The sequence below is a fragment of the Bombina bombina genome, chromosome 10 (genome assembly GCF_027579735.1).
Source record: "Bombina bombina isolate aBomBom1 chromosome 10, aBomBom1.pri, whole genome shotgun sequence".
Lineage (NCBI taxonomy): Eukaryota > Metazoa > Chordata > Amphibia > Anura > Bombinatoridae > Bombina > Bombina bombina.
In genome coordinates, this window is record NC_069508.1 from 52243760 (window position 1) to 52268907 (window position 25148).

General features: G+C 35.4%; 1 protein-coding gene across 1 annotated transcript in view; it reads right to left on the reverse strand.

The window, feature by feature from the left end:
- Positions 1 to 25148, reverse strand: part of DPYD (dihydropyrimidine dehydrogenase) — a 1643387-nt gene that overhangs the window by 1100261 nt on the left and 517978 nt on the right. The window contains exon 5 of the mRNA XM_053694067.1: positions 22876 to 23037. Coding sequence (XP_053550042.1) covers positions 22876 to 23037 — 162 coding nt within the window. The remainder of the gene's footprint in view (positions 1 to 22875; positions 23038 to 25148) is intronic.

Here is a 25148-nt window from a genome sequence, read left to right on the forward strand (position 1 = left end):
GAACTAACAAGAACAAAATCGTTCTTCATCTGTCAATGTAGTCAATATAATAATCTACCCTTTGTTTATGAGAACAGAAAAGGTTCCTTGAATTCTACCCATAGACAGACCCGGCGCTGACAAGGTTACTAAAGTTGTCCTTCTGGAGAACACTGTAAATAAAATTCTATTATTAGAAAGTGTCAAGACTTAAAAATGAGTTACTGTAAAGAATGATATCTATGTAATGAAATATACATTAAAGTGTACGGATTGAGAGGCCTCACATTTCCTTTTGATGGATAGTTATGTCCAAGCTTAAACTGGTAACTGTACAATTGTGAGATTTTAGATTGATAGTTACCCTACGATTGGAGATAAACTGGGTTCTCCAAAGCAAATAAATTATACTTTAAATCAAAAAGTTTCCTGCGCTTTTACTATTTTCCCAGTAACTGTACAAGAAATAATATGGTTACTTTTCTCCAGGATTTTTTTTTTAATTTTCCCTATATTTTCTATTATCAATGAAAAGTCGTAAAAATTAAAAGGGACATGAAAATTTTACTTTTGTAGTCCAGATAGAGGAAGCAATTTTAAAAGATTTTCAATTTACTGTTTTCAAATTGACTTTGTTCTTGTGGTATCCTTTGTTGAAGGCAGATTAGTGCCTATGCACATATGCCTCTTCTCATTGGTTCATCAGCTGTGTCCAGCTAACTTCCATTAGTGCTCTGGAGCTGGCAATGTGTTTATTTCCTTAAAACACATAAGACCAGATTACAAGTGGAGCACAAATTAACGCTTCAGTTTTGCGCTTGTCGGGTTGTGCTCATATTACGAGTTGAAAGTAAACTGCTTTTGTTTTCGCTCTAACTCGACAAATGCAAATAGCCGAAGTTAAAATATATTGTGTTCACATTCACATATTCCCCATAGAGGTCAATGGAGAAAAAAAAAGTGGGGAAAAAAAACACCCCACTATAACGCAAACCTGATTGTATATTCTCATTTGCGCTAACCCAACATAAAAATATGAATTTTTCCCATTCCAATGTTCTTCAAATAACAGAATATGTTCTGTTTATTCATAGATACATATTTCTACATATATCTGATGGTTTTTGGTAAAATATATATCTATACATATATCCTATAATATAAAAGGCCAAATGTGTTTGTCCGAAGCTGTCATGCGCAGTAGAGACTGCACAAGGACAAACACACCTGGCCTTCAACAAACTGACCTGTCCGCCGCTAGAACTGTAGACATGATGGGGGCAGGGCTGGCCAGGCATGATGGGGGCGGCCGGGGCATGACAGCGACAGACGTTACAAGGGCAGGGCCGGGCATGATGGGGTTGGGCGGGAGCGGCCATGGCCATGAGAGAAAGAGCACAACAAAGAGAGGGGGGAGAGAGAAAGAGAGAGGTGGGAGAGAGAGTGCAAAAGAGAGGGGGGGAGAGAGCAAAAGAGAGGGGGGAGAGAGAAAAAGAGGTGGGAGAGAGAATGCAAAAGAGAGGTGGGAGAGAGAATGCAAAAGAGAGGGGGAGAGAGAATGCAAAAGAGAGGGGGGAGAGAGAAAAAGAGAGATGGGAGAGAGAATGCAAAAGCGAGGGGGAGGGAGAATGCAAAAGAGAGGGGGGAGAGAGCAAAAGAGAGGGGGGAGAGAGAAAAAGAGAGGTGGGAGAGAGAATGCAAAAGAGAGGGGGGGAGAGAGCAAAAGAGAGGGGGGAGAGAGAGCAAAAGAGGGAGAGAGCAAGGGGTGGGACCGCTGTACTGCAAAAAATGGCCAATGTAAACGGGCTTTAGGACTAGTGTATATATACAGTATATATATATATATATATATATATATATATATATATATAAATAAAAATAAAACAAAATATCTGCACTCACTGGACTTAGGTAAAAGTAGGTTTATAGTAACGTTGCAGGGTACAACACCCCTTCCTCAGACGCTGTTGTACCCTGAAACGTCACTATAAACTTACTTTCACCTAAGTCCAGTAAGTGCGGATATTTTGTTTTATTGGATTGAACAAATACACATATATAGGTGTATATATATATATATATATATATATATATATATATATATATATATATATATATTTTGTTGAAGACCTTTGTCTGACTTTTCCCAACACCTGTGACCTCATATCTCTAAGCCTTTATAACAATTTTGTGCAATATTTTATTTTAAGCAGCTTTTATTAGATGGTGTTATGAGTATAATTGAACTTTGTAATGTACTTTTAATGCGTTTTGTACAAATTTTATTTTTCACGTAACAGTAAACTAGAGCTCTGAGGTTGTGGTAATCATTCTAGCGTAAATTACAATTGCGCTCAAGTGAGCGCATTTACTTTCAACTTATAACACCAGTGGTAAGCCCAACGAGCACAAACCCCCGCAATAAACCCCTTATCGCTTGGGCACAAACGTTTGTGCTCCACTTGCAATCTGGCACATATGGTTGAACACCATCCTGTTGAAAAGTTTAACTAATAATTTTTCTACAAAATCAGATTCTATGGGGATTTCTGTAGATACATAATATGATAAAAAATGATTGTGACTGGCCCCATAGTTATATGCAAACAACAGAGCAATAATAAAATGCTCTAACATATTATAATGTTTTATTTGTGTCCATTTAGATACCAAATAGTGGTTACATTAAAGGGACACTCTAGTCAAAATAAAAAATTTCCAATTCACTTCCATTATCTATTTGTGCACAATCTCTTTATATGCACACTTTCTAAGGCACCAGCACCTACTTAACATGTGCAAGGTTCACAGAATATAGGTATATATGTTTTTTTATGGTCTGAGGAAGGGGTTAAAATCCCTGAAACGTCACATCAAAGGATATTTGATTACTTTAATACTGGAGAGTGCCTTTCTATTTGGAGTACTGGATTACTGTGTTTAAGAGCACCCTGGAAGTTGCAATTACATTGGGAGTGCTGGTCTGTGATTTGTATCATATATATATATATATATATATATATATATATATATATATATATATATATATATATATATATATATATATATATATATATATATATATATATAGTAACTTTAAAATTTGTCAGGAAGAAATCAACTTACTCATTTGAAATTCAAATTAAGTGCTTTTGCATTGTCATTTTTTATTATGCCTTTATTGATGATGCTATTCTACTCTTTATAGTGGTCCTTTAAAAGGAAAGATGTTCTGTCAATATATAAATATGTTATGGTAAAGTCAGAAATCTGGGTAATTCTAGGATTCCCCAAGAGGCTGTGGGGAAAGCTTAATATACTGTACTTTTACTTTAGCTGTGGGTAAAGTTTGGTGTACTGTAATTCCCCCATCGACGCTTTTTAAAAAAAATTTTGCCCCACTTATCCTCTGGCATCCACTCCAAGTGAACCTTGGGGAATGAGGTTTACAAGTGGGGCTTTGTCCCTCTTGAACCCCACAGACAGAGGCAAAAAAAGATAGTGAATATGGGGAATTACAGTGCATCGTCTCGATCAGTCTGAGGGGATTTATGATCATGCATCAGGCTTTACCACAGCCGATTGGTAATGCTAGGATAACCCAATATCTGACTATACCCTCAACATACACACAAAAATAAAGTCTATCACTCGCTCACAAGCTCTCAGCTGAGTCAGTTACCGCATTTGGCAAAATGGGACAAGCCCAGGTACCACGTCAAGGTATTTTCCAAAACCTGGGACCCTAATACAGCCACACAAATGCAGGCTCACACACAGGTGCAAGCTCATATTCAAACTAAGAACTAGTCAGGGGTCACATACTTTTGTAATCACCCTTAAGCACAAGCAAAACATGCGGTAACAGACTCTTCCAGTTTCTTTTAAACTTAGCTGAGAGCTTGTGAGCGAGTGCTAGACTTTATTTTTGTGTGTATTGTAATGTCTGTTTAGTAATTTACCCTAGGGACTTGCTCCCAGGCTGGTCTGGGTCAAGACTGCATGTGACTCTAGAAATAGTGTAGCTTTTTGAGAGTGCTATAGCACCATAGCTGAGCAGTGTTTCAGGGTCATGTGATGTGTCCCTGGTCCGGTCTGGGAGCACTGTTCCACTATATATATATAAAATCAAGTCAGATAATAAGCACTCGCTGGATTTAAGCACAGCACACTTTATTAGGCAGTGACGTTTCGGGGCATTCACCCCTTCTTGTCTGAAGAAGGGGTGAATGCCCTGAAACGTCACTGCCTAATAAAGTGTGCTGTGCTTAAATCCAGCGAGTGCTTATTATCTGACTTGATTGAATATTACTTTAAGCACCCTGGTCTATATTTAGGGTTGGCAAGTGAGAGTGCACTATTTGGATCCAGTATATATATATATTGTAGAAAAACAAATCATCCCTCCTGGGTCAGCCATCTGGGTGCAGCATTGAGATGAATAGAAGCAAAGATTATGCACTCTCAGGCTTTTCACAAATTGAAGTGTCAAATTTATTAGATGACGTTTCAGATCTACATAAGACCTTTCATCAGATCAAACAGTGAATATATATATAAACTTCACAAGGATCATAGAAGACAAAATTAAACTTTCATGATTAAAATAGAGCATACAATTTAAAAACATCCAGTGTACCTCTATGATAATATTCAGTTCTTTCTCTTTAAATCCATTGTTAAATGTATGTCCTTCCTAAGGTGGGCTTAGAAGTGTGCATGTGTCTTGAACATTATATGGTAGCATAGTTTGCAACAATGCTTGTAACAATGTTATACAAACAGTACTCAGGTCACGTGCATGCTCTTGGTGTGGTTTCAACCAAACTAAGAGCGAGGAGTAAATTTAATAGTAGAATTGTATTTGAAAGTTTTTTTATTATTATTATTATTAAATTGTACATTGTCTAAATTGAGAAATTTAAATTTTTCAGGTACTTTTAAAATCAAATGTCTATACTTTACTATGTTGTATTGGATCTTAAAAGTATTAAAGCACAATATTACAATTACCATCATAGAAGTTACATGTCCTGCATAAACCAACGTTATAACCATGTATGGTGAGTTGTGTCAGGTAGTAAAAGGGATTCAATTTGTTAAAGGGACATGAAACTCGCATTTTTTTTTTCATGATTTAGATAGAGAATGTAATTCTAAACATCTTTCTAATTTACTTATATTATCTAATTTGTTTTATTCTCTTGATATTCTTTGCTGAAAAGCATATATAGATATGCTCAGTAGCTGCTGATTGGTTGCTGCACATAGAAGCCTCGTGTGATTGGCTCACCATGTGCATTGCTTTTTCTTCAACTAAGGATATCTAAAAAATAAAGCAAAATAAATAATAGAAGTAAATTGTAATGTTGTTTAAATTTGTATTCTCTATCTGAATCATGAAAGAAAGATTTTGGGTTTAGTAGCCCTTTAAGATTAAAGGGACACTGAACCCAATTTTTTCTTTTTTGATTCAGATAGAGCATGCAATTTTAAGCAACTTTCTCATTTACTCCTATTATCATTTTTTCTTCATTCTCTTCCTATCTTTATTTGAAAAAGAAGGCATCTAAGCTTTTTTTGTTCAGTACTCTCTACAGCAATTTTTTATTGGTAGATGAATTTATCCACCAATCAGCAAGGACAACCCAGGTTGTTCACCAAAAATGAATGTTTATGATTCAGAAAGAGCAGCAGTCTTAAGACACTTTCCAATTTACTTCCATCATCAAATTTTGTACAGTGTTTTTATATTCACACTTTTTGCGAACAAGCACCTACTGAGCATGTGCACAAGTTCACAGGGTATACGTATACTAGTCTGTGATTGGCTGTTACATGATACAAGGGGCTGGAAAATGGGAGAAAAAAATAAAAACTTGCCAGTAAAAAATATACTCTTTATTTGAAATTCAGAGTAGGGGGCCAATTTATCATATGACGGGCGGACATTATTCGCTGTAGCGAATCATGTCCGTCCGACATCGCTAAATGCCGACAGGATATGCTGTCTGTATTTAACATTGCACAAGCATTTCTAGTGAAATGCTTGTGTAATGACGCCCCTGCACATTCGCGGCCAATTGTCCGCTAGCAGGGGGTATCAATCATCCCAATCGTATCTGATTGGGACGATTGCAGTCCTCCACCTAAAAGGTGACAGAGAAGTTAAGGAGCAGCGGTCTTATGACCACTGTTTCTTAACTTCCGTTTCCGGCGAGCTAGAAAATATGGGGGTAGATAGCAGCATTCACTGCTAGTCAAATCTACCCCTAGGTGTCTTTTTATTACGCTTGTGCAATTCTACTTCCTTTAAAAAAACTGGGAAAAAAACTTCTAGACCTGTAGACAATACTGATGTCAGTACAGAACACCTAGATGCTGCAAAGCCAATGAAAGATAGTAAGGATCTCAAGGATTAACCAGAGTGACAGAATGCAGTGTTAGTTACTTTAGTTTTTAAAGATACTAGAAAGAGTTTGAATCAAATCTAATCAGACATGTTGGCTGTAGCCAAGTCAATTGTATCTTATAGTACTTTATTCACAAATAAGATTTTAGTTATTTTAACTCTAACATTACTGGTTAGATTTACTTTAATATTCTGTTTTAGACAGATTTATTAATGCAATCACTTGTTAAAACCTTTTAGAAAACACATTTTATAATATACATTCAACTCTAAATACCAAGTAGGCATACAAACGTGTGTCTGTAAAAAAAAAAGAAGAAAAAAAGTGTTATACAGTGAGTGCAGAATTATTAGGCAAATGAGTATTTTGACCACATCATCCACTTTATGCATGTTGTCTTACTCCAAGCTGTATAGGCTCGAAAGCCTACTACCAATTAAGCATATTAGGTGATGTGCATCTCTGTAATGAGAAGGGGTGTGGTCTAATGACATCAACACCCTATATCAGGTGTGCATAATTATTAGGCAACTTCCTTTCCTTTGGCAAAATGGGTCAAAAGAAGGACTTGACAGGCTCAGAAAAGTCAAAAATAGTGAGATATCTTGCAGAGGGATGCAACACTCTTAAAATTGCAAAGCTTCTGAAGCGTGATCATCGAACAATCAAGCGTTTCATTCAAAATAGTCAACAGGGTCGCAAGAAGTGTGTGGAAAAACCAAGGCGCAAAATAACTGCCCATGAACTGAGAAAAGTCAAGCGTGCAGCTGCCAAGATGCCACTTGCCACCAGTTTGGCCATATTTCAGAGCTGCAACATCACTGGAGTGCCCAAAAGCACAAGGTGTGCAATACTCAGAGACATGGCCAAGGTAAGAAAGGCTGAAAGACGACCACCACTGAACAAGACACACAAGCTGAAACGTCAAGACTGGGCCAAGAAATATCTCAAGACTGATTTTTCTAAGGTTTATGGACTGATGAAATGAGAGTGAGTCTTGATGGGCCCGTGGCTGGATTGGTAAAGGGCAGAGAGCTCCAGTCCGACTCAGACGCCAGCAAGGTGGAGGTGGAGTACTGGTTTGGGCTGGTATCATCAAAGATGAGCTTGTGGGGCCTTTTCGGGTTGAGGATGGAGTCAAGCTCAACTCCCAGTCCTACTGCCAGTTTCTGGAAGACACCTTCTTCAAGCAGTGGTACAGGAAGAAGTCTGCATCCTTCAAGAAAAACATGATTTTCATGCAGGACAATGCTACATCACACGCGTCCAAGTACTCCACAGCGTGGCTGGCAAGAAAGGGTATAAAAGAAGAAAATCTAATGACATGGCCTCCTTGTTCACCTGATCTGAACCCCATTGAGAACCTGTGGTCCATCATCAAATGTGAGATTTACAAGGAGGGAAAACAGTACACCTCTCTGAACAGTGTCTGGGAGGCTGTGGTTACTGCTGCACGCAATGTTGATGGTGAACAGATCAAAACACTGACAGAATCCATGGATGGCAGGCTTTTGAGTGTCCTTGCAAAGAAATGTGGCTATATTGGTCACTGATTTGTTTTTGTTTTGTTTTTGAATGTCAGAAATGTATATTTGTGAATGTTGAGATGTTATATTGGTTTCACTGGTAAAAATAAATAATTGAAATGGGTATATATTTGTTTTTTGTTAAGTTGCCTAATAATTATGCACAGTAATAGTCACCTGCACACACAGATATCCCCCTAAAATAGCTATAACTAAAAACAAACTAAAAACTACTTCCAAAACTATTCAGCTTTGATATGAATGAGTTTTTTGGGTTCATTGAGAACATGGTTGTTGTTCAATAATAAAATTGATCCTCAAAAATACAACTTGCCTAATAATTCTGCACTCCCTGTATTTAAACAGGTATTTAAAAAAAAATGTATTAACATTTTTGTTTTCTTTAAAAAAACTCATGTTCTTGCCCTCAATAAACCTATATTTGTTTGTCCCACTTACATAGGCATTATTATGGGCTGGGCTATAAGGTTTGTTTCTTTCCCAGAGCGACCATGAGTTCCATCCATTGATCTAGCCATTTATTGCGTGCTGAAACCGCCACTAGTAGGAACGACAAAACTAACACTGCAGTATTTGTTTCATCTTAAATTTAAAATGATTTTATTTAACTTTTTTAAGACAAACTTATTTTTGACATATATAAACGCTACTATTTTATATCCATGATAGAAAAAAAATAGAGTACAGTGTCTCCAATATTCCATTCCTAGAATAATACTTTTTCTCTCTTTTGGGCCCGATAATCTAAATGTTGTTGGATGAGACATGAATTTTCACACCGTCCCTTGCAAAGTCTGCCCTCGTGGAACTATCTTTAAAAATAGTAAGTTCTTCTGAGTTGTGAGATGTCTCCTATAGAAAATAATGAAGCTTGCTGGAAAGGGAAACTTTGCTGGGTAGAGGGAAGTTAGCAGTGAGCAGGTGGGGGGGGGGGGATTTAAAAATTAAATTCTGTATAAAAAACAAAATCACATTCATGGCTGGATTGGCCTACCAGGATACCAGGATATTTCCCAGTAGGCTGTAGCAGCTGAATTACACAATCTTGAGTATCTTCTTCAGATCACACTATTGATAATCATTTTCCCCACTGTGAGGGATGGATGAAATTAGGTTGTAGAGTGCCTGTATAACAACTATGTGGCATTTTTTTCTTACTAACTAATATAATTTAAATATGAAAAAAATATTGGGGGAAGGAGTATACCAGTAATTCCCTTAAAAAAAAAAAGTGCGTGTGCGCATTCAACGGAGTCAAAGAAAAATAGGGCTGGTCTTCAATTTTTCCAGGACTGCTTTTTATTCCCAGTCCTGCCCTGATTGCATTATTATTATTGGTTATTTGTAGAGCGCCAACAGATTCCACAGCGCTATTAACAAAGGTGGAGTACAACAAAACAATTATAGGGATCAAATGGGTAGAGGGCTCTGCCAAGAGTTGCACTGTTGTAGTCAGCTCTTGAGAAGGTGATCAACAAACAGCTAGACTCTTAGGCTTACATGCTAAGGGGGGGTCAGGGGATAGCAATGAAGGAGAGGAACTGGTATAAAGAAAGGTTAGCATAGGTTGTATGCATCCCTGAACAGTAGAGTCTTTAGGGAGCACTTGAAGCTTTTAAAACTAGAAGAGAGTCTTGTGGAGTGAGGCAGAGAGTTCCACAAGATGGGAGCCAGTCTGGAGAAGTCCTGTAAATGGGAGTGTGATGAGGTGACAAGAGAGGAGGAGAGTAGGAGGTCGTGAGCAGAGCGAAGGGGACGGGAGGGAGAGTATCTGGAGACAAGGTCTGAGATATAGGGGGGAGCAGTGCAGTTGAGGGCTTTGTATGTCAGAATGAGATTTTTGTGTTTGATCCTAGAGGCAAGAGGAAGCCAGTGAAGAGATTGGCAGAGAGGTGCAGCAGATGAAGAGCGACGTGTAAGGAAGATGAGTCGGGCAGAGGCATTCATTATGGATTGTAAAGGAGCTAGGCGGTAGGTGGGGAGACCAGAGAGGACAGAGTTGCAGTAATCAAGGTGGGAGAGAATGAGAGAGTGGATTAAAATCTTAGTTGTGTCTTGTGTAAGGAAGTGTCTAATTTTAGAGATGTTTTTAAGGTGGAAGCGGCAGGCTTTAGCCAATGACTGAATGTGAGGAGTGAATGAAAGAACTGAATTAAATGTGACCCTGAGACATCGGGCATGCGGGGTAGGGGTAATGATGGAGTTGTTGACAGTTATAAAGAGATTGGGGGTGGAGAGTTTAGAAGAAGGGGGAAAAATAAGCAGCTCAGTTTTGGAGAGATTTAGCTTGAGGTAGTGAGAGGACATCCAGTTGGAGATGTAAGAAAGACAGTTAGTGACATGGGATAGAAAAGAAGGAAATAGGTCTGGTGCAGAGAAGTAGATTTGGGTGTCATCTGCTTACAAATGGTATTGTAAACCGTGGGACTTTATTAGGGAACCTAGTGATGACGTGTAGATTGAGAAGAGAAGGGGACCGAGGACAGAGCCTTGCGGTACTCCGACAGAAAGTGGTGATGGGCAGAGGAGGCCTCAGAGAAGGCTACACTAAAGGTACGGTTTGACAGGTAGGAAGAGAGCCACGAGAGGGCTGTGTCACATTTGCCGACGGGTGGTCAATAGTGTCAAAGGCTGCTGACAGATCCAGGAGAATAAGCAGAGAGAAGTGGCCTTTTGATTTTGCTGTAAGTAGGTCGTTGGTAACCTTAACAATTGCTGTCTCTGTGGAGTGATGGGGACGAAATCCAGATTGCAATGGGTCAAGGATTGCATTGTGCTGTTTTCTGCGTATAGCTTTTTACAATCGCCCCTCTATTTTCATATGCATGTGTTTTTTTATTAGGGTATTGAGTATTTTGTGTATTTGGTCACAACATCTCTTTCTTTTTTAGATTTTGAGAAAAAACTGAGTTCTGTAGGGTGGAAATGTTTAGACAGTTATGCTTGAATTTGAGAGACAATTTTATACAAGCTAATGGATTGCCCATGTAGAGCCCACTTTATGATAAAATAAAAATTACACTTTGTATTTTGTACTTATAAGTACAATTTTTTCATATTTTTTTGCATATCTAGTGTACTTACATTTTTATTTATGCTGTTGATGTGTATATTTAATACAATTTATTTCTGTTTAATTTACATACAAATTTAAAAATTTTGATCAAATCAGATTTTTGGCGAACAATTTTCTTAAGATTTTTGATGCACTTTAATAATAATAAAATTAATAATAATAATAATAATAATTTATGCGTAATTTAAGTGAATGGTTCAATTATTCATTTTTTTGTGATTTTTCATTTAAAATGATGCATGTAAAATTGTGCATGTATTTACTTTCCCATATGAAAATGCAGTATACGTCCTTTAACGAGGCAACCTGTTTTCAGGGTAAAAAGTAACTTTAGATCATGGAAATAGAAATTATGGTGAGCATTCTTAAATAATCTTGCCAGCCCAGAGACCTTTAGTTCATTGGCCCTGTTTATCTATAAATAAAATGTGCATAAATGATGGCATTATCAATTCTGAAGCTTTGCATTTTAATCTAAATATACATTTTAAATTTCCCATTGTCACTGTTTTGCAATATTTATCCATTGTTGAACATTCAGTATTAATCATAGTGTCAGCACAAAGCTTTGTTGTAAATTTCTAACGATTTTAAAGAAAAATGGCAGATATTTAGCACAATATATCAAGGTATAATTTATGTCTATTAATCTTCATGACAAGACTAAAAGGAAACACACATCACGCTTTAATGGGTATTGCTTGCATTTAGTTTCTAAAATGTTACATTTTGTCTGGAAATCTATCGTTGTGAAAAAAATAAAATTTCAGTCAGGTCTCTAAGGTGATAAGTCTTCAAACATCTGGAATAAAAAAAGAATTCCTACATCTTTCCCATATGTGATGCTTAAACACTTATGTGTAACAAATATTGTCAGCATCTAACTGACTGTTAGATTTTAAACAAAACACATAGGGTTAGATTATGAGTGGAGCCAAACAATTGCACGCAAGCAACAATGGGTTTATCATGGGTGTTTGCATGCATCGGGTTTATAGCTCATATTACAAGTTGAAAGTAAGCACGATCATTTGAGCGCAATTCAAGTTAACTCTCGTCCGGTTAGCGTGATTTCAGAGCTCTGGTTAACTGCTTCGAAAAACAAAAAAGTGTCACAAAACATATAAAAAATACATTACAAAGTACTGTTACACTCATAATAATACTGTTATCCTGGTCCAATTATTGTTCAATGTTACCATATTTATTCATGATTACAAAAGGAAATTGATATCTATGTAGTTCATTTTCAAAGCTTATGACATATTTGTGTAATTATAAATCTTCTTACTTCATTTGTCTGTACCAGGGGTGCCCACCTCTTTTTATTGAGGGCTAGAAGTACATCATGGTCTAGATTCACTAAGTATCTAAAGACTCTTTGACTCCAAGTTATATGTAATCTTATGAAGCTGGGTCACTAAAAAAAATGACAGTCATTAAAGGACCAGTAAATACAAAGGAGTTACATTAAAGCAACACTCAAGTCAAAATTAAACTATCATGATTCAGATCGAGAATGCAATTTTTAAAATGTGTCCAATTTACTTAAATTAACAAAATGTGCACAGTCTTTTTATATCTACATTTTCTGAGTCACCAGCTCCTACTGAGCATGTGCAAGAAATCACAGTATATGCATGTGTGATTGGCTGATGGTTGTCACATGGTACAGGGGGAGTGGAAATAGACAACTTTGAAATTTGTCAGAAAAAAAATCTACTACTCCTTTTAAGTTCAGACTTAGTGCTATTGAATTGTTTTCTTATTATGCATGTGTTGATTATGCAAATCTACTGTATTTACTGGTCCTTTAATGACTGAATGAACCTCACTACCCCTTTAAACTGACATTTTTTAGGGGCTCAGCTTCATAAGATTACATATAACTTGGAGTCAAAGAGAGTCTTTAGATACTTAGTGAATCTAGAGAATGATGTGCTTCCAGCCCCAAATAAAGAGAGGTTGGCACCCCTGGTACAGAAAAATGAAGTAAGGAGATTTATAATTACACAGATCATCAGCTTTGAAAATGAACTACATAGATATCAATTTCTTTTTTTAATCATGAATAAATATGGTAACATTGAACAATAATTGGAGCAAGAAAAGAAAATAAACAAAGAAAGATTGCAACATAAAGCACAATGTTTCAAGTGATAATCATTCAGATGCTCACAGGAATCGATAAACAATTATTAAGGATCTGCTGATGTCATTTGCTTTGTAAAAAGGGCTATTATGTAGTGCAAGTCTAGCAGTCTGCACTATTTACATCTTACCTTACAGCCTGACCTTTTAACCCTTTAACTCCCAGAGAGGTTTTAAAAAGCTTATTATGATGTCAAGGGTTTATGCAAATTGCAAACCTTCTCCATTCATGCCCTTTTCATTCTCTAGCTTTAGTAAGGTTTATTATTATAAACTATGGGTCAGATTACAAGTGGAACGCTAAATATCACTTTCATAAAAGCGATTATTTGCGCTCCAATTTGTAATACCAGCGCACGCAAATGTGCGCTGGTATTACAAGTTGTAAGCAATGCGAACACGAGAGCACAGCGAAGGGGGTGAGTAGCGCAGCGATGCAAGCAAATTGAAATATATATATATATGTATATGCTTATCTACATATATATTTATGTGTTAAAAAATACATATACACATATTAACACATATATATGTATATAAGCATATACATATATATAGTTACTGGGAACACACAGTTCCCATAGACCGCAATTTAAAGACACTTTTCAGTGCCATTTTTTTTTTCTAACACCCCACACCAGCCATTGCTATTTTATTACAAAATAAAGATGCTGCCATTTTTATTTTTTTTAATAAAAAACACTCCACATTATTTTGGGGCATTTGGGGCACATTTATAAAATTAACAAGAGATCTGATCTCTAGTTATTTTATAAGCACTAATTGCCACTGCAAGCTTGTGGTAGCAATAATTAGCCACTTGTAACGGCTGATTAATTATCGCGCGACCACAAATAAGCAAATTTGCCTGTTTGCGGGCATGCAATAATGTAGCGCTCCACTTGTAATCTAGCCCCTATATGTACTATTATAGGTAGGCTTGTGCATTTGCTTCATTACAAAGGCAAATTCGCAATAATTACACTGATATTTGTTTCCTGTTTAATTAAACAAATATCTGAACGAATGCAATAACTTAAGAGAACAAAGAAAAACAGACAAAACTCATCAGTATCCATTTTATTCCTTTAAATCAGCTGTAAAGGGTTAATTACCTCTAGAGTGCTGGAAAGACGCTCTCATCCAGACCTTCTTCATAGAACCCCAGGTCATACCTTGCTCATAGGATTCTTTAGTGTGGCCAAGGGCTCCAGTAAAAGTAAGTATAAGTATACACGTGAACGTTTACATTTATATTTGTTTAATGAAAATAAATGTTAATATTTCCCAAATATTAAGGATTTGTTTTGTTTTAAATAAAATACTGAATAGTGCAACAGACACATATTCAGAAAAAAAACGATTTTTTCAGAATATTCTTTATGAAAGATTCATACTAACCTAATGAATTGCTGCTGCACATCTAATTATAGGTACTAGACAAACATTAGTTTGTGATACGTATTCAAAGAGACAACAAACACCTTGACATTTCTTATAAAATTTGTTTGGTTGTAAAACAACTTTACAATTTCTTTCAGAATTTATTTTGCTTCTTATTTTATGTAATTTAGCTCTTAAAATTGCGTCTTTTCTAATTCTCAGAACTTGAAATGCGCCGTCATGACTTTGCAAGGCTAACCTGATTACATGTTTGTCGCTAAACAGCTTTAGCTGATAACTGGAAAACAATGCATATTATACTAACATTATTACTGTTAATAGCCTTGTTGTCTGTGAACTCAAGCCCAGATTGGCATCTCCAAATAAGGAGTGGGTGGCGTTTGGCTATTGAATAAAAATAGTTGTTGTAAAAAGGAAGTTAATTTATTGTCTTGTGGTGTTAACAGTCTATTAATAAGGACATAGAAGTACAATTTTTTTTTATTTTATTTCTATTTTTAAATTTACCTCTTTATCCTTTGTTGAGATTTAGCTACTTTCCATAAACACATACTGCTGTAGGAGTGTGCATAGGTCTTGAGCACTATAAGGCAGCAAGGGATTTGCAACAATGTTTGTGGCAATGTTATATAGTACTCAAGACATGTGCATGGTCTCGGGCCTACCTTAGTATGCTCTCATAAAAAGCAAGTCAGTTTCAACAAATGATACGAAAAAGAAGTTACATTTTATAACTAAACTAAATAGGATTGTGTGTACTGTATGTGAATCATGAAAGTTTAACCATGACGTCCTTGTCTTTTTAAAGGAACATTAAAGTCATTTTTGCTTCTTAGTTTCATCTAAAAGAGAGGATTTCAAACTATATTATTATTATTTTGTTTGTTTTTTTAAAAAAATCATGTTCCTATCCTGAATAACTCAATATTTTTGTCAAGGGTATAGAGTCATGTCCCTAAACAATTGAGCTTTGGGAATTTTTTTTTTTTTTTTTCCCCCCAACCTATAAACATAAGTAGGAAGTACACAGCAGATATTTTCGTATGAGTTTCAAATTAAACAGCTTTTTACATTGTACAGAGACAAATTAATTATTGTGTGCTAACTGAGGAACAGGGTGTAGAAGCAAATTCTGCTATTTCCTAAAGGGGCAGGCTGTACCAGTTTCTGATTGGCTGTTAAGTCTGTTTATTTTAAGAAATAAATGACTAAGGCTGTGGGTGGCCAGAGCACTAAGGAGGTAAATAGCCAATGGGGGGAAGTAAAATTTATTAATGTTGTGAGTTTTCAGATCATAAAGTGATGGTAAAGTTGGAGTGAGTAAATTAACAGTTTTTACATTTAAATGCACAACCGTTTTTTTCTCTCACTTTCCTAAACTGCATCTAATTTTTCTTTTATAATTTTCTTTATTTAGGAAGCAAATACAACCAGGGACAAAAACATCCCACAATAGTACAAAGTATGAATACCTAAGTACGCGTTTTGATAAACCGGTACATAAAGTACTACTAACAAAGTATACTAATCTTGTTAAATATACTAGAGGAATTTCCATCAGTTGATGCTAAAAAGAGAACAGGAACAGTAGCATAAGATATCTTCCTGTTTTATATTGAGTTAATTTCTTTTGGTGTTTATGGCCAACTATAAATGATGAGTCACTGCGTCCATAAGTGGCTTTGCTGGACTTAAGAGCCTCTCGTTTCAACAAAACATAGTGAACAAAAGAAAAGGCCACAAATTTCAAACAACTGTATGAATAAAGCAGTTGGCAAGCATGACATTGTTATAGACTATGTGTTTAACTTAATAAAAATGTGCTCTAAAGAGAAATCTGTCAATGTAAAACTCATAAAGTAACACGGATCTAGGGTTATTATGTCCCAAGAATATGTAACATTAACATAGCAAATCTAAACAAAGTTGTCCGCAGCACTAGAATCAGAGTAAGAAGAAGAGAAGAGAGAGGCATAGTTAGAGAAGTAGAGAGAAGGGGGAAGAGGAAGAAAAAGAGAAAAAAAATGGTGGGGGGATGGAGGGGAAATCACTTTATCAGTATTCATGCACCCTCCAGTCCGACATCTTGTTAAATAAACTAGCAAGGGTCCACAGCACCATATAATGAGGAAAAATTCTTGTCTTTGTAATTTATTTAACTTTTAGCTGACAAAAAGCATGTAAGCACACAGCAGCAAACAATAAGCAATGTTTTGGGTTATTCACCCTTATTCATGCTAATACAGGACACCTGTATGCTGCTACTTAAATATCATATCCCTTAACCCTTACATGACCATTTACAAAAACATTTTAAAATACACTGTTTACTGCCACCTAGTGGTCACAGTTTAATAAAAAAAACTGATCTCCCCTATTAAAAACAAAACTGCTTATACATATAACTTTTAAAATTTATCTTATATGATATGATACAATCATGCTATATGTTGCCTATTCAGAGAAATTTATGTTGCAATGCTCAACTTTTACAAATTTTTATCACAGAAATACTGACATGTCAATTTCCCTGTTAATCCCCTTAGGGGCTAACGTATCCAATTTATAAATCTCCTCTCTTTAATAAGAGTTCCCTATTGCCACCCCTTCTCAGGGTGCCCACACCGTCAATTTGCCACTTGTCATCCTAGCGACAGGGTGACAAGTGGTATCTCCAGGGATGCCGACTCTGAGAGAATATCTAACAACCTCCGTGTGTTGTCTGAGCCCTGACGGCCCACAGTGAACCCCACCTGATCTAGGTAAATGAGCAACGGTAACACCTTAACTAATCTGTTGGCCTAGAATTTTGAATACATTTTAACATCAATACTGATCAGTAAGATCGGCCTATAACTTTCGCACAGACTTGGATCTTCCCTGTTTCGGGAAAGTAACAATTTCAGCCTCTAAATACTCCCTAGGGAAGGAGCCCAACTCGAACGCCTGCTTGAAAACTCGTAAGAGGATAGGGCTCAACTGATCTCTCAGTTTTTTTTTTTTTTTTTAACATAGAAGACGTTATATAAAACGTCAGGGCCCGGTGCCTTGTGTAGTTTTAATGCATTGATTGCATCTGCAACCTCCTCCTGCATCTATTTTATATATATATATATATATATATATATATATATATATATATATATATATATATATATATATATATATATATATATATATATATATATATATATATATATATATATATATATATATATATATATATATATAAATAAATCTTCCACAAAAGTAGGCACTCACTGGTCTTGTATAAAACATGAAAATGTATTCAATCCATTAAAAGAAGGTTACATGACGTTTCGGTACATTCCTGTACCTTTATCAAATGTGACCGCAATATCAAGAAAAATATTAAAGTATTAAGTTTTAATATTTTTCTTGATATTGCGGTCACATTTGATAAAGGTACAGGAATGTACCGAAACGTCATGTAACCTTCTATAAATGGATTGAATACATTTTCATGTTTTATACAAGACCAGTGAGTGCCTACTTTTGTGGAGGATTTGTGCATCATGGTTGGTAGTGCACCTTGGCAACTGGAAAATGTAAGATTGTGCTTTCTCTAAACTTGGATTGTATATATATATATATATATATATATATATATATATATATATATATATATATAATATATATATATATATATATATATATATATATATATATATATATATATAATATATATATATATATATATATATATATATATATATATATATATATATATATATATATACAATCCAAGTTTAGAGAAAGCACAATCTTACATTTTCCAGTTGCCAAGGTGCACTACCAACCATGATGCACAAATCCTCCACAAAAGTAGGCACTCACTGGTCTTGTATAAAACATGAAAATGTATTCAATCCATTTATAGAAGGTTACATGACGTTTCGGTACATTCCTGTACCTTTATCAAATGTGACCGCAATATCAAGAAAAATATTAAAACTGAATACTTTAATATTTTTCTTGATATTGCGGTCACATTTGATAAAGGTACAGGAATGTACCGAAACGTCATGTAACCTTCTTTTAATGGATTGAATACATTTTCATGTTTTTTAAATTCAATTACCTTATTGTAAATTCCTCATTTACTATCACTTTAAAATGAAATTTTAAAATTGCTGTATTAAAATAAGGCAATATTAGTAGCCCTTCTTGCTCAAAACCTAACTTATCTAACAAAACTATTAAATACACTACTGCTTTACATTTTAAGACTGTTTGTTGGGCGGATTCATCCTACTATATAATGATTCTAAACACAATATTTTTTTTAATCAAAACTTCCTATGTTCATGCAATTACTTATAAAGCCTTAATTGTCCATTGCAAAATCATTGAAAGGACCCTGTATTAGATGAGATCTTTTTTTTATGCATGTAAGCTACCTGAATTGTACCAGTAGACTAATAAACGGGAGGAAATTAAGACGAAAAAGAAGAGGGAAATAATGGTGGGGAGGACATTAAAATGATAAAAAAGGAGAGGGAGATATTGCAGATGACATGAAGATGATTATTCAAGAGGAAAAGAAAAAAAAATGAAAATAGTCACCATTCTCAGCAGCAGCCCACAGCAGAAAAATAATCTGTGACATCAAACCAAAATAAACTGTATGTTGACCCTTTTATGGAAAACCTTTTTACACTTTTTCCCCAAGAAGAATTGCATTTGCGTTTTCATCCATTCTTCTGCAGTTCATTCCTCCAAGAACAGATTGAGGAACAGGTCTATCAGTATTTTTATATTCCTGGGTAAATAATTATGCTTTCCAGGATTATATTCTTTCAATTCTCTGGTTTCAAAGTATCATGTGAAAAGGAAGAGAATTTCTGGATTTTTAAGATCTTTCAGATTTTTTGGAATTCATTCCTTTTCCTCTTTGGCTAAGGGATCAGTGGTTCCAGTCAACTACGTTAATTGTTTTAATAAATGTATGGCACAATTTTGAACTCAAAATGCATGTAGTAGTTTGTAAATATTCTTCTTCTCTGGTTGGAAACTTTTTCATGATCCACAAAAATAAAAATGTTATTTCCACATTAGACTTGTTAAATGTTTAAATTTGTGTTTATTAAAATAAACATAGAATTGGAATACTTTTAGTTTCAGCATGCATTTTTACTTATACTTATTTGGGCTGGCATCCACTGCAAAGATTTACGTTTAGTGGTTACTCTACTTTATGTCTTCAGGACATAACTGGTGGATACCATCAGCATAAGAAATCTGAAATGTTTTTTGGGGTTTGCATTTTCTTTCAAAATATATATTAAATCCTTTGAGAGTTTTGTTCCTTGTTTCATGATAAACAGAGATTAGGATTGACGAACAGTAGGAGTTTTTTTTGTATCTCAGTTGGCCCAGGATATGAAAAGGTGCCAGACTGTATTATTTTTTAGAATCAAGTCTGCTTTAGGGAGGTTTGGTCTCCTCAACTAATTTGTTTTAATTTATTCTCCATAGATTCGCTATAGATCTACGACCTGAGTGTTGTTTAGAGTCTTACAAAATTATATTCGTGTTTATTTTACCACTAGAGGGCGTTCAGAACAAATGATCTATAGCAGATGACTGAGAGATGACTCATTTCAGTAGGGTAGAATTCCTTCTTACTATTTCAACAATATTCATTTTAGGTTTTTAGATTTCAAATGCTGATTTTCTGAGTTACTTAGGGTTTCTCCCACAGGTGTTTTGCCTCGACTATTTTTCTGTACATTTCCCAATTATTGGGGAGGCCAGAAACAAATTTAGAAAGACCAGAAAAAACTAAAAAAGATTTGCAATTTAATGTCAGAAATTGGATTTCTCTCCCATTTGATATAAATGCAGTGTTTCTTTATTCCTTACAAACATAGGATTAGATCCTTTTCAAGCAAAATTTTATAGTGATAGGTTTGCTTTATAGCAACAACTGTGTCACAATTACTTGCATGATGGACACTATAAACACTCTTCGGCAATTAAGTAATTAATGGTCGCATTGTGGCATCGCAAAATGAATTGTAAAAATTCTTAATTTCTTTGAGTGATGCTATACAGTATTAGGGTCAGTTTTTTATTCCTGTTGCTATTATTTAAAGTTTGTAATAATTCCTACACAAATGCTTTAATTAAACCTGCACAGAAGTCCTTAAATGACAGCACTGCAGGAAAAACTCAATTCAAATAATCAAAAATAACACACTAATAAACCCTAACCATAGCCTCTCTCCATGCTTATAACGTAATGTAATACTGGTTTAACTCACAACCATTACCTACCTACATGAAACGGCCCACCTCAATTATCCCTAACCATCAAAATTATCCCTATTATTATTATCGGTTATTTGTAGAGCACCAACAGATTCCTACATTTATCATAGCACAAGCAAATGCTTGTGCAGCCCTGGCCCCTGCTCAACAAACTGCATGACATCAAGGCTTGACAATAATCCTGAAGGTGGCAGTCAAGATAAGTGGGTGAATCTGCACCACTGGCTCTCCAAAGCTGCATCCGCAGCAATATAAATGGTGCTAAGAATCTATATTCATAGTCTTCTGGAGTGTTAGGAGTTATACATTGTTGCAAACACTGCTGCCATATAGTGCTCAAGATGCCTGAATGTGCAAGTCTATATATTCTCTTCAACAAAGGATACCAAGAGAATAAATTAATTTATAGACCTAAATTGCATGTGCTCTTTGAATCAAAATAGTTTAATTTGGAATTTCCTGTCCCTTTACCGTCTGTGAAACCACACGGAGAAATAAAAGCTTGAATAGCCTGGAAAAGGCTTGTTTCTTGTAGAATTTATCTTTTTAACCAGAGTTTGCCATTATATGGTGTATGCAATCCAGACAGCTACACCAATCTAGACAGTGGCTGAATTTCAGATAGCTTAGAATGGTTTAGAAAATGAAGCTTAGTTAAAAGAACATGAAAGCCAAATATAATTCACACTTACTGACTATAAATATATTTGAATAGATAGAAAAAAATATAATAGCTACTTAAGATATGTTCATACATCTTGTTTTGGAACAGAAATCAATACAAGATTCTGTATCATACCTCCGACCTCCGTAATGGGTCGATTCCAATACTTAGAAAAAAAATATGTAATGTTTTTCCATATAAAATGACTATTAAATTATATAGAGATTTTGTAAATAAACCAGTTGACAAGTATTCTTCTCAAGAATTGGTATTGATTGAAAACATGGATAAGAACTGCCTTTGAAGGCAGTGGACTTGGCTATACATCTACTGTGTGCTTATATTGTTCTCCAAATTATGATAAAAGTTATAAAGTCCAGAATGATACAAATAATAAGTATAAATAGTTGTCTTTAGGGTGAAATATGGTACTATCTTCTCCCTGCATTATGGCTGCTACCTCTGCCATGTTTTCCTGGACCGTTATGAGTTACACATGCTGCAAGGTGTGCAGGCTGGAACATGCTTTGCCTCTCTGGACAGCGCATAGGGCTGCCAGTCAAAACTATTTATGTTCCACCCTGTATACCCTGCACCATGTGTAACTTCTATGTACATACATTCTGATCCTTTATGAGAATCTAAATGCAGATATAACGAGTCAATCATGCCGTTCAGTTCTTTTTGGAGCCACATTTATTCTTGTGAAAAATCAACACACTAAGATCTAGATTTGCACAGATCTTACTCTGGTGATCTTTCACAAGAATAAATCCTGCTCTAAAAATATCTTTATGGCATGAGCAGCCACCTACTTCTGCATTCGGAACCTCATGAAGGATCCAAATCCACATATCTACTAACTCATAACAGTCCAGAATAACACAACTGAAGGGGCAACCCTACCCTGTATGCAGTCCCTATAACATTTTAAAACAAACAATTATAAATTATGAGAAAGCAGTTGTTAGCATATCATTATATTTTTAATTGGTGCAACATTTTATTCCGTTCAAAACATCCTTTGAAAATTCAGTATGCTTTGATTACAATTACACACTATGAAATTAAATGTCATATTTCTCGTAAAATACTAACCCTTCAGATGTTAAAAGCTTCTACGCCAATGCGATGCATAAGAGTGTGTAATCTCTGTTAAACACTGAATGAGTTAAGATGCAAAATAAACTAGAGAAATTATGTTTACATGCATGATTACTGCTTTTATATTTAGATGTACTGAAGGCATAACTCAAAATACCATATTTTATCGAAGTGATAGTAATGAATAGATATACAGTGTAATTTCAGCACATTTATATTTATTAAAATAATGTCTTTACATACCTCAGTAGCAAACTGCTGTAATCCTCCGATATTAATTGGCCCTTCTTCAGCAGCATATAAATTGCATCCACCTACACAAAGGTCTGATGTTGGACATACCATTCCACATGTCAAGCCAAGAGGGTTATCAGAAAAGATGGTTTTGGCAGCTCCATAGTAGTTCTGCACACAAAATTAAGTTGTCATTAAAATCCCATTAATGAGAACATGGATATAATATAGTGCTGAGAGCAGTCATTTTTAACACAATGTCAACGTTAAAGGTTTCTATTTTTTTTCCCTTCATCTTTGTGAGGAAGAGATTTAGGAAACCACAGCCAATATAGCATGTTTTATATAAATTTAGAGAAGAATTTTGGAATTTAAGGTAAAACTATTACATAGAATTCTGGTTAAATCGATTAGTAATTATATTCTAAATGTTAGAGGGTCACATATTGTGCAGACAAACAAGTCATAGAACATTATTATAGATACATGTTTGCACAATATGAGAGTCGAGACTGTCATGCTTTATATTTTATAGAATAAGAATGTACTAGAATAAAAAGGTTATGCTCCTACAACAAACAGTTGAAGGTTTACCTACAAAAAAATAATTGTTAAATACATTGTTACACAGAGACCGCTATAGAAACTAGATGTGTGCATAGACAAAAACAAATTTATTTGGAAAATAATTCATCATAAAATAAAATTTCTTTAGTTTCGTCCAAGATTATTTCCTGAGGTCTTTCAGTTTGGTCGGATTATACTATCATGTACACATTGTTGCCAACAATATTTTAGATGGACTTTAATTGATGACTTCTAATGAAGATGCACTGTAGCTTACTTTTAAATCTAGCCGTGCCATTCTAATACCCCGTGATACCACTGCACACTTCAAAAATATTTTTTTTGGTGAGCTAAGGGTTTTAACTGTTCTCAATCTAGCTACTAGAGAACAATTCAGTTGTGCTGGGTGGTGGGAGCAAAGGGTATTAGAATGGAAGGGCTAGATTAAAAAGTAAGTTACAGCGCATCATCATTAGAAGTGATCGAGTCCATCTAAAATATTGCTTAGATTCCTGATTTAAAAAAATGTAAAGTTTACCATAACTTTAAGAAATGTAAATCCTCCTGAGCATACATATGTTTGCTTTTCAAGAAATTATACCAACAGAATAAAAGGAATTTTTGATACTAGAAGTAAATTTTAAACAATTAAATGATCCATCAAAATAATGATTTTTTTTATTTTAATTTTCATGTCCTTTTAAGTTTCATGAGAAACCCTGGAAAAAACGATTAGCTTATGAAATTCCTAATTTATTTAGGTTTTATCGGTTTAAGTCACAATGTTCTGTAATATGAAGTACAGAAGTTGTTCCGGCTTAACCTATGTAGACAGCATCAATTACTGCATTCAGTTTCATCACTAAAGGGGTGTCAGGAATCTGAGTGGACATGTGCAGTCTGATGCCTCTGGATGCGGAAGAAAGTGGCTGCACGCTGCAGTTGGTTCTTTAAGGAGCAGGGTTTCTTCTTGTGAGTGCAACACTAAGATATGGGGGCATATGTATCAAGCTCCGAATGGAGCTTGATGCCCCGTATTTCTGGCGAGCATGCAGGCTAGCCAGAAATAGCAGTGATGAAGCAGCGGTCACAAAGGCCGCTGCTCCATAACCCGGACAGACATCGCCGGAAATCAACCCGATCAAGTATAATCGGGTTGATTGACACCCCCCTGCGAGTCTGCAGGAGGCGGCGTTGTACCAACAGCTCTTGTGAGCTGCTGGTGCAATGATGAATACGGCAAGCGTATTGCTCGCCGTATTCAGCGAGGTCTGTCGGATCAGGTCCGACAGACCTTGATAACTAGAGGCCATGGAGTGCAACACTCTAAGATATGGATTTGCACAGATCCTAGTGCACTGATCTTTAACAAGAAGAAATGGCTAAAAAAAGAGCTGAATGCCATGAACGACTGCCTTCTTCCTTATTCAGGGTCTTCCAAAACCTTCAAATAGCCACATCTAGATCTTATCTTACTTAGGGCACAGCCTTTTATCTCAGTGCATTGTATTAGATTTTCACAGCTAGACAGTGCTAGTTCATGTGTGCCATATAGATAAGATTGTGCTCGCTCCCATTGAGTTATGCATGAGTCAACACTAATTGGCTGACATGCACATTTTTAAAAAGCACTGAGATAAGGGAACAGTCTGCAGAGGCTTATACAGGGTATCACAGAGGTAAAACGTGTATTTTTATAACCCTTTTTATGCAAA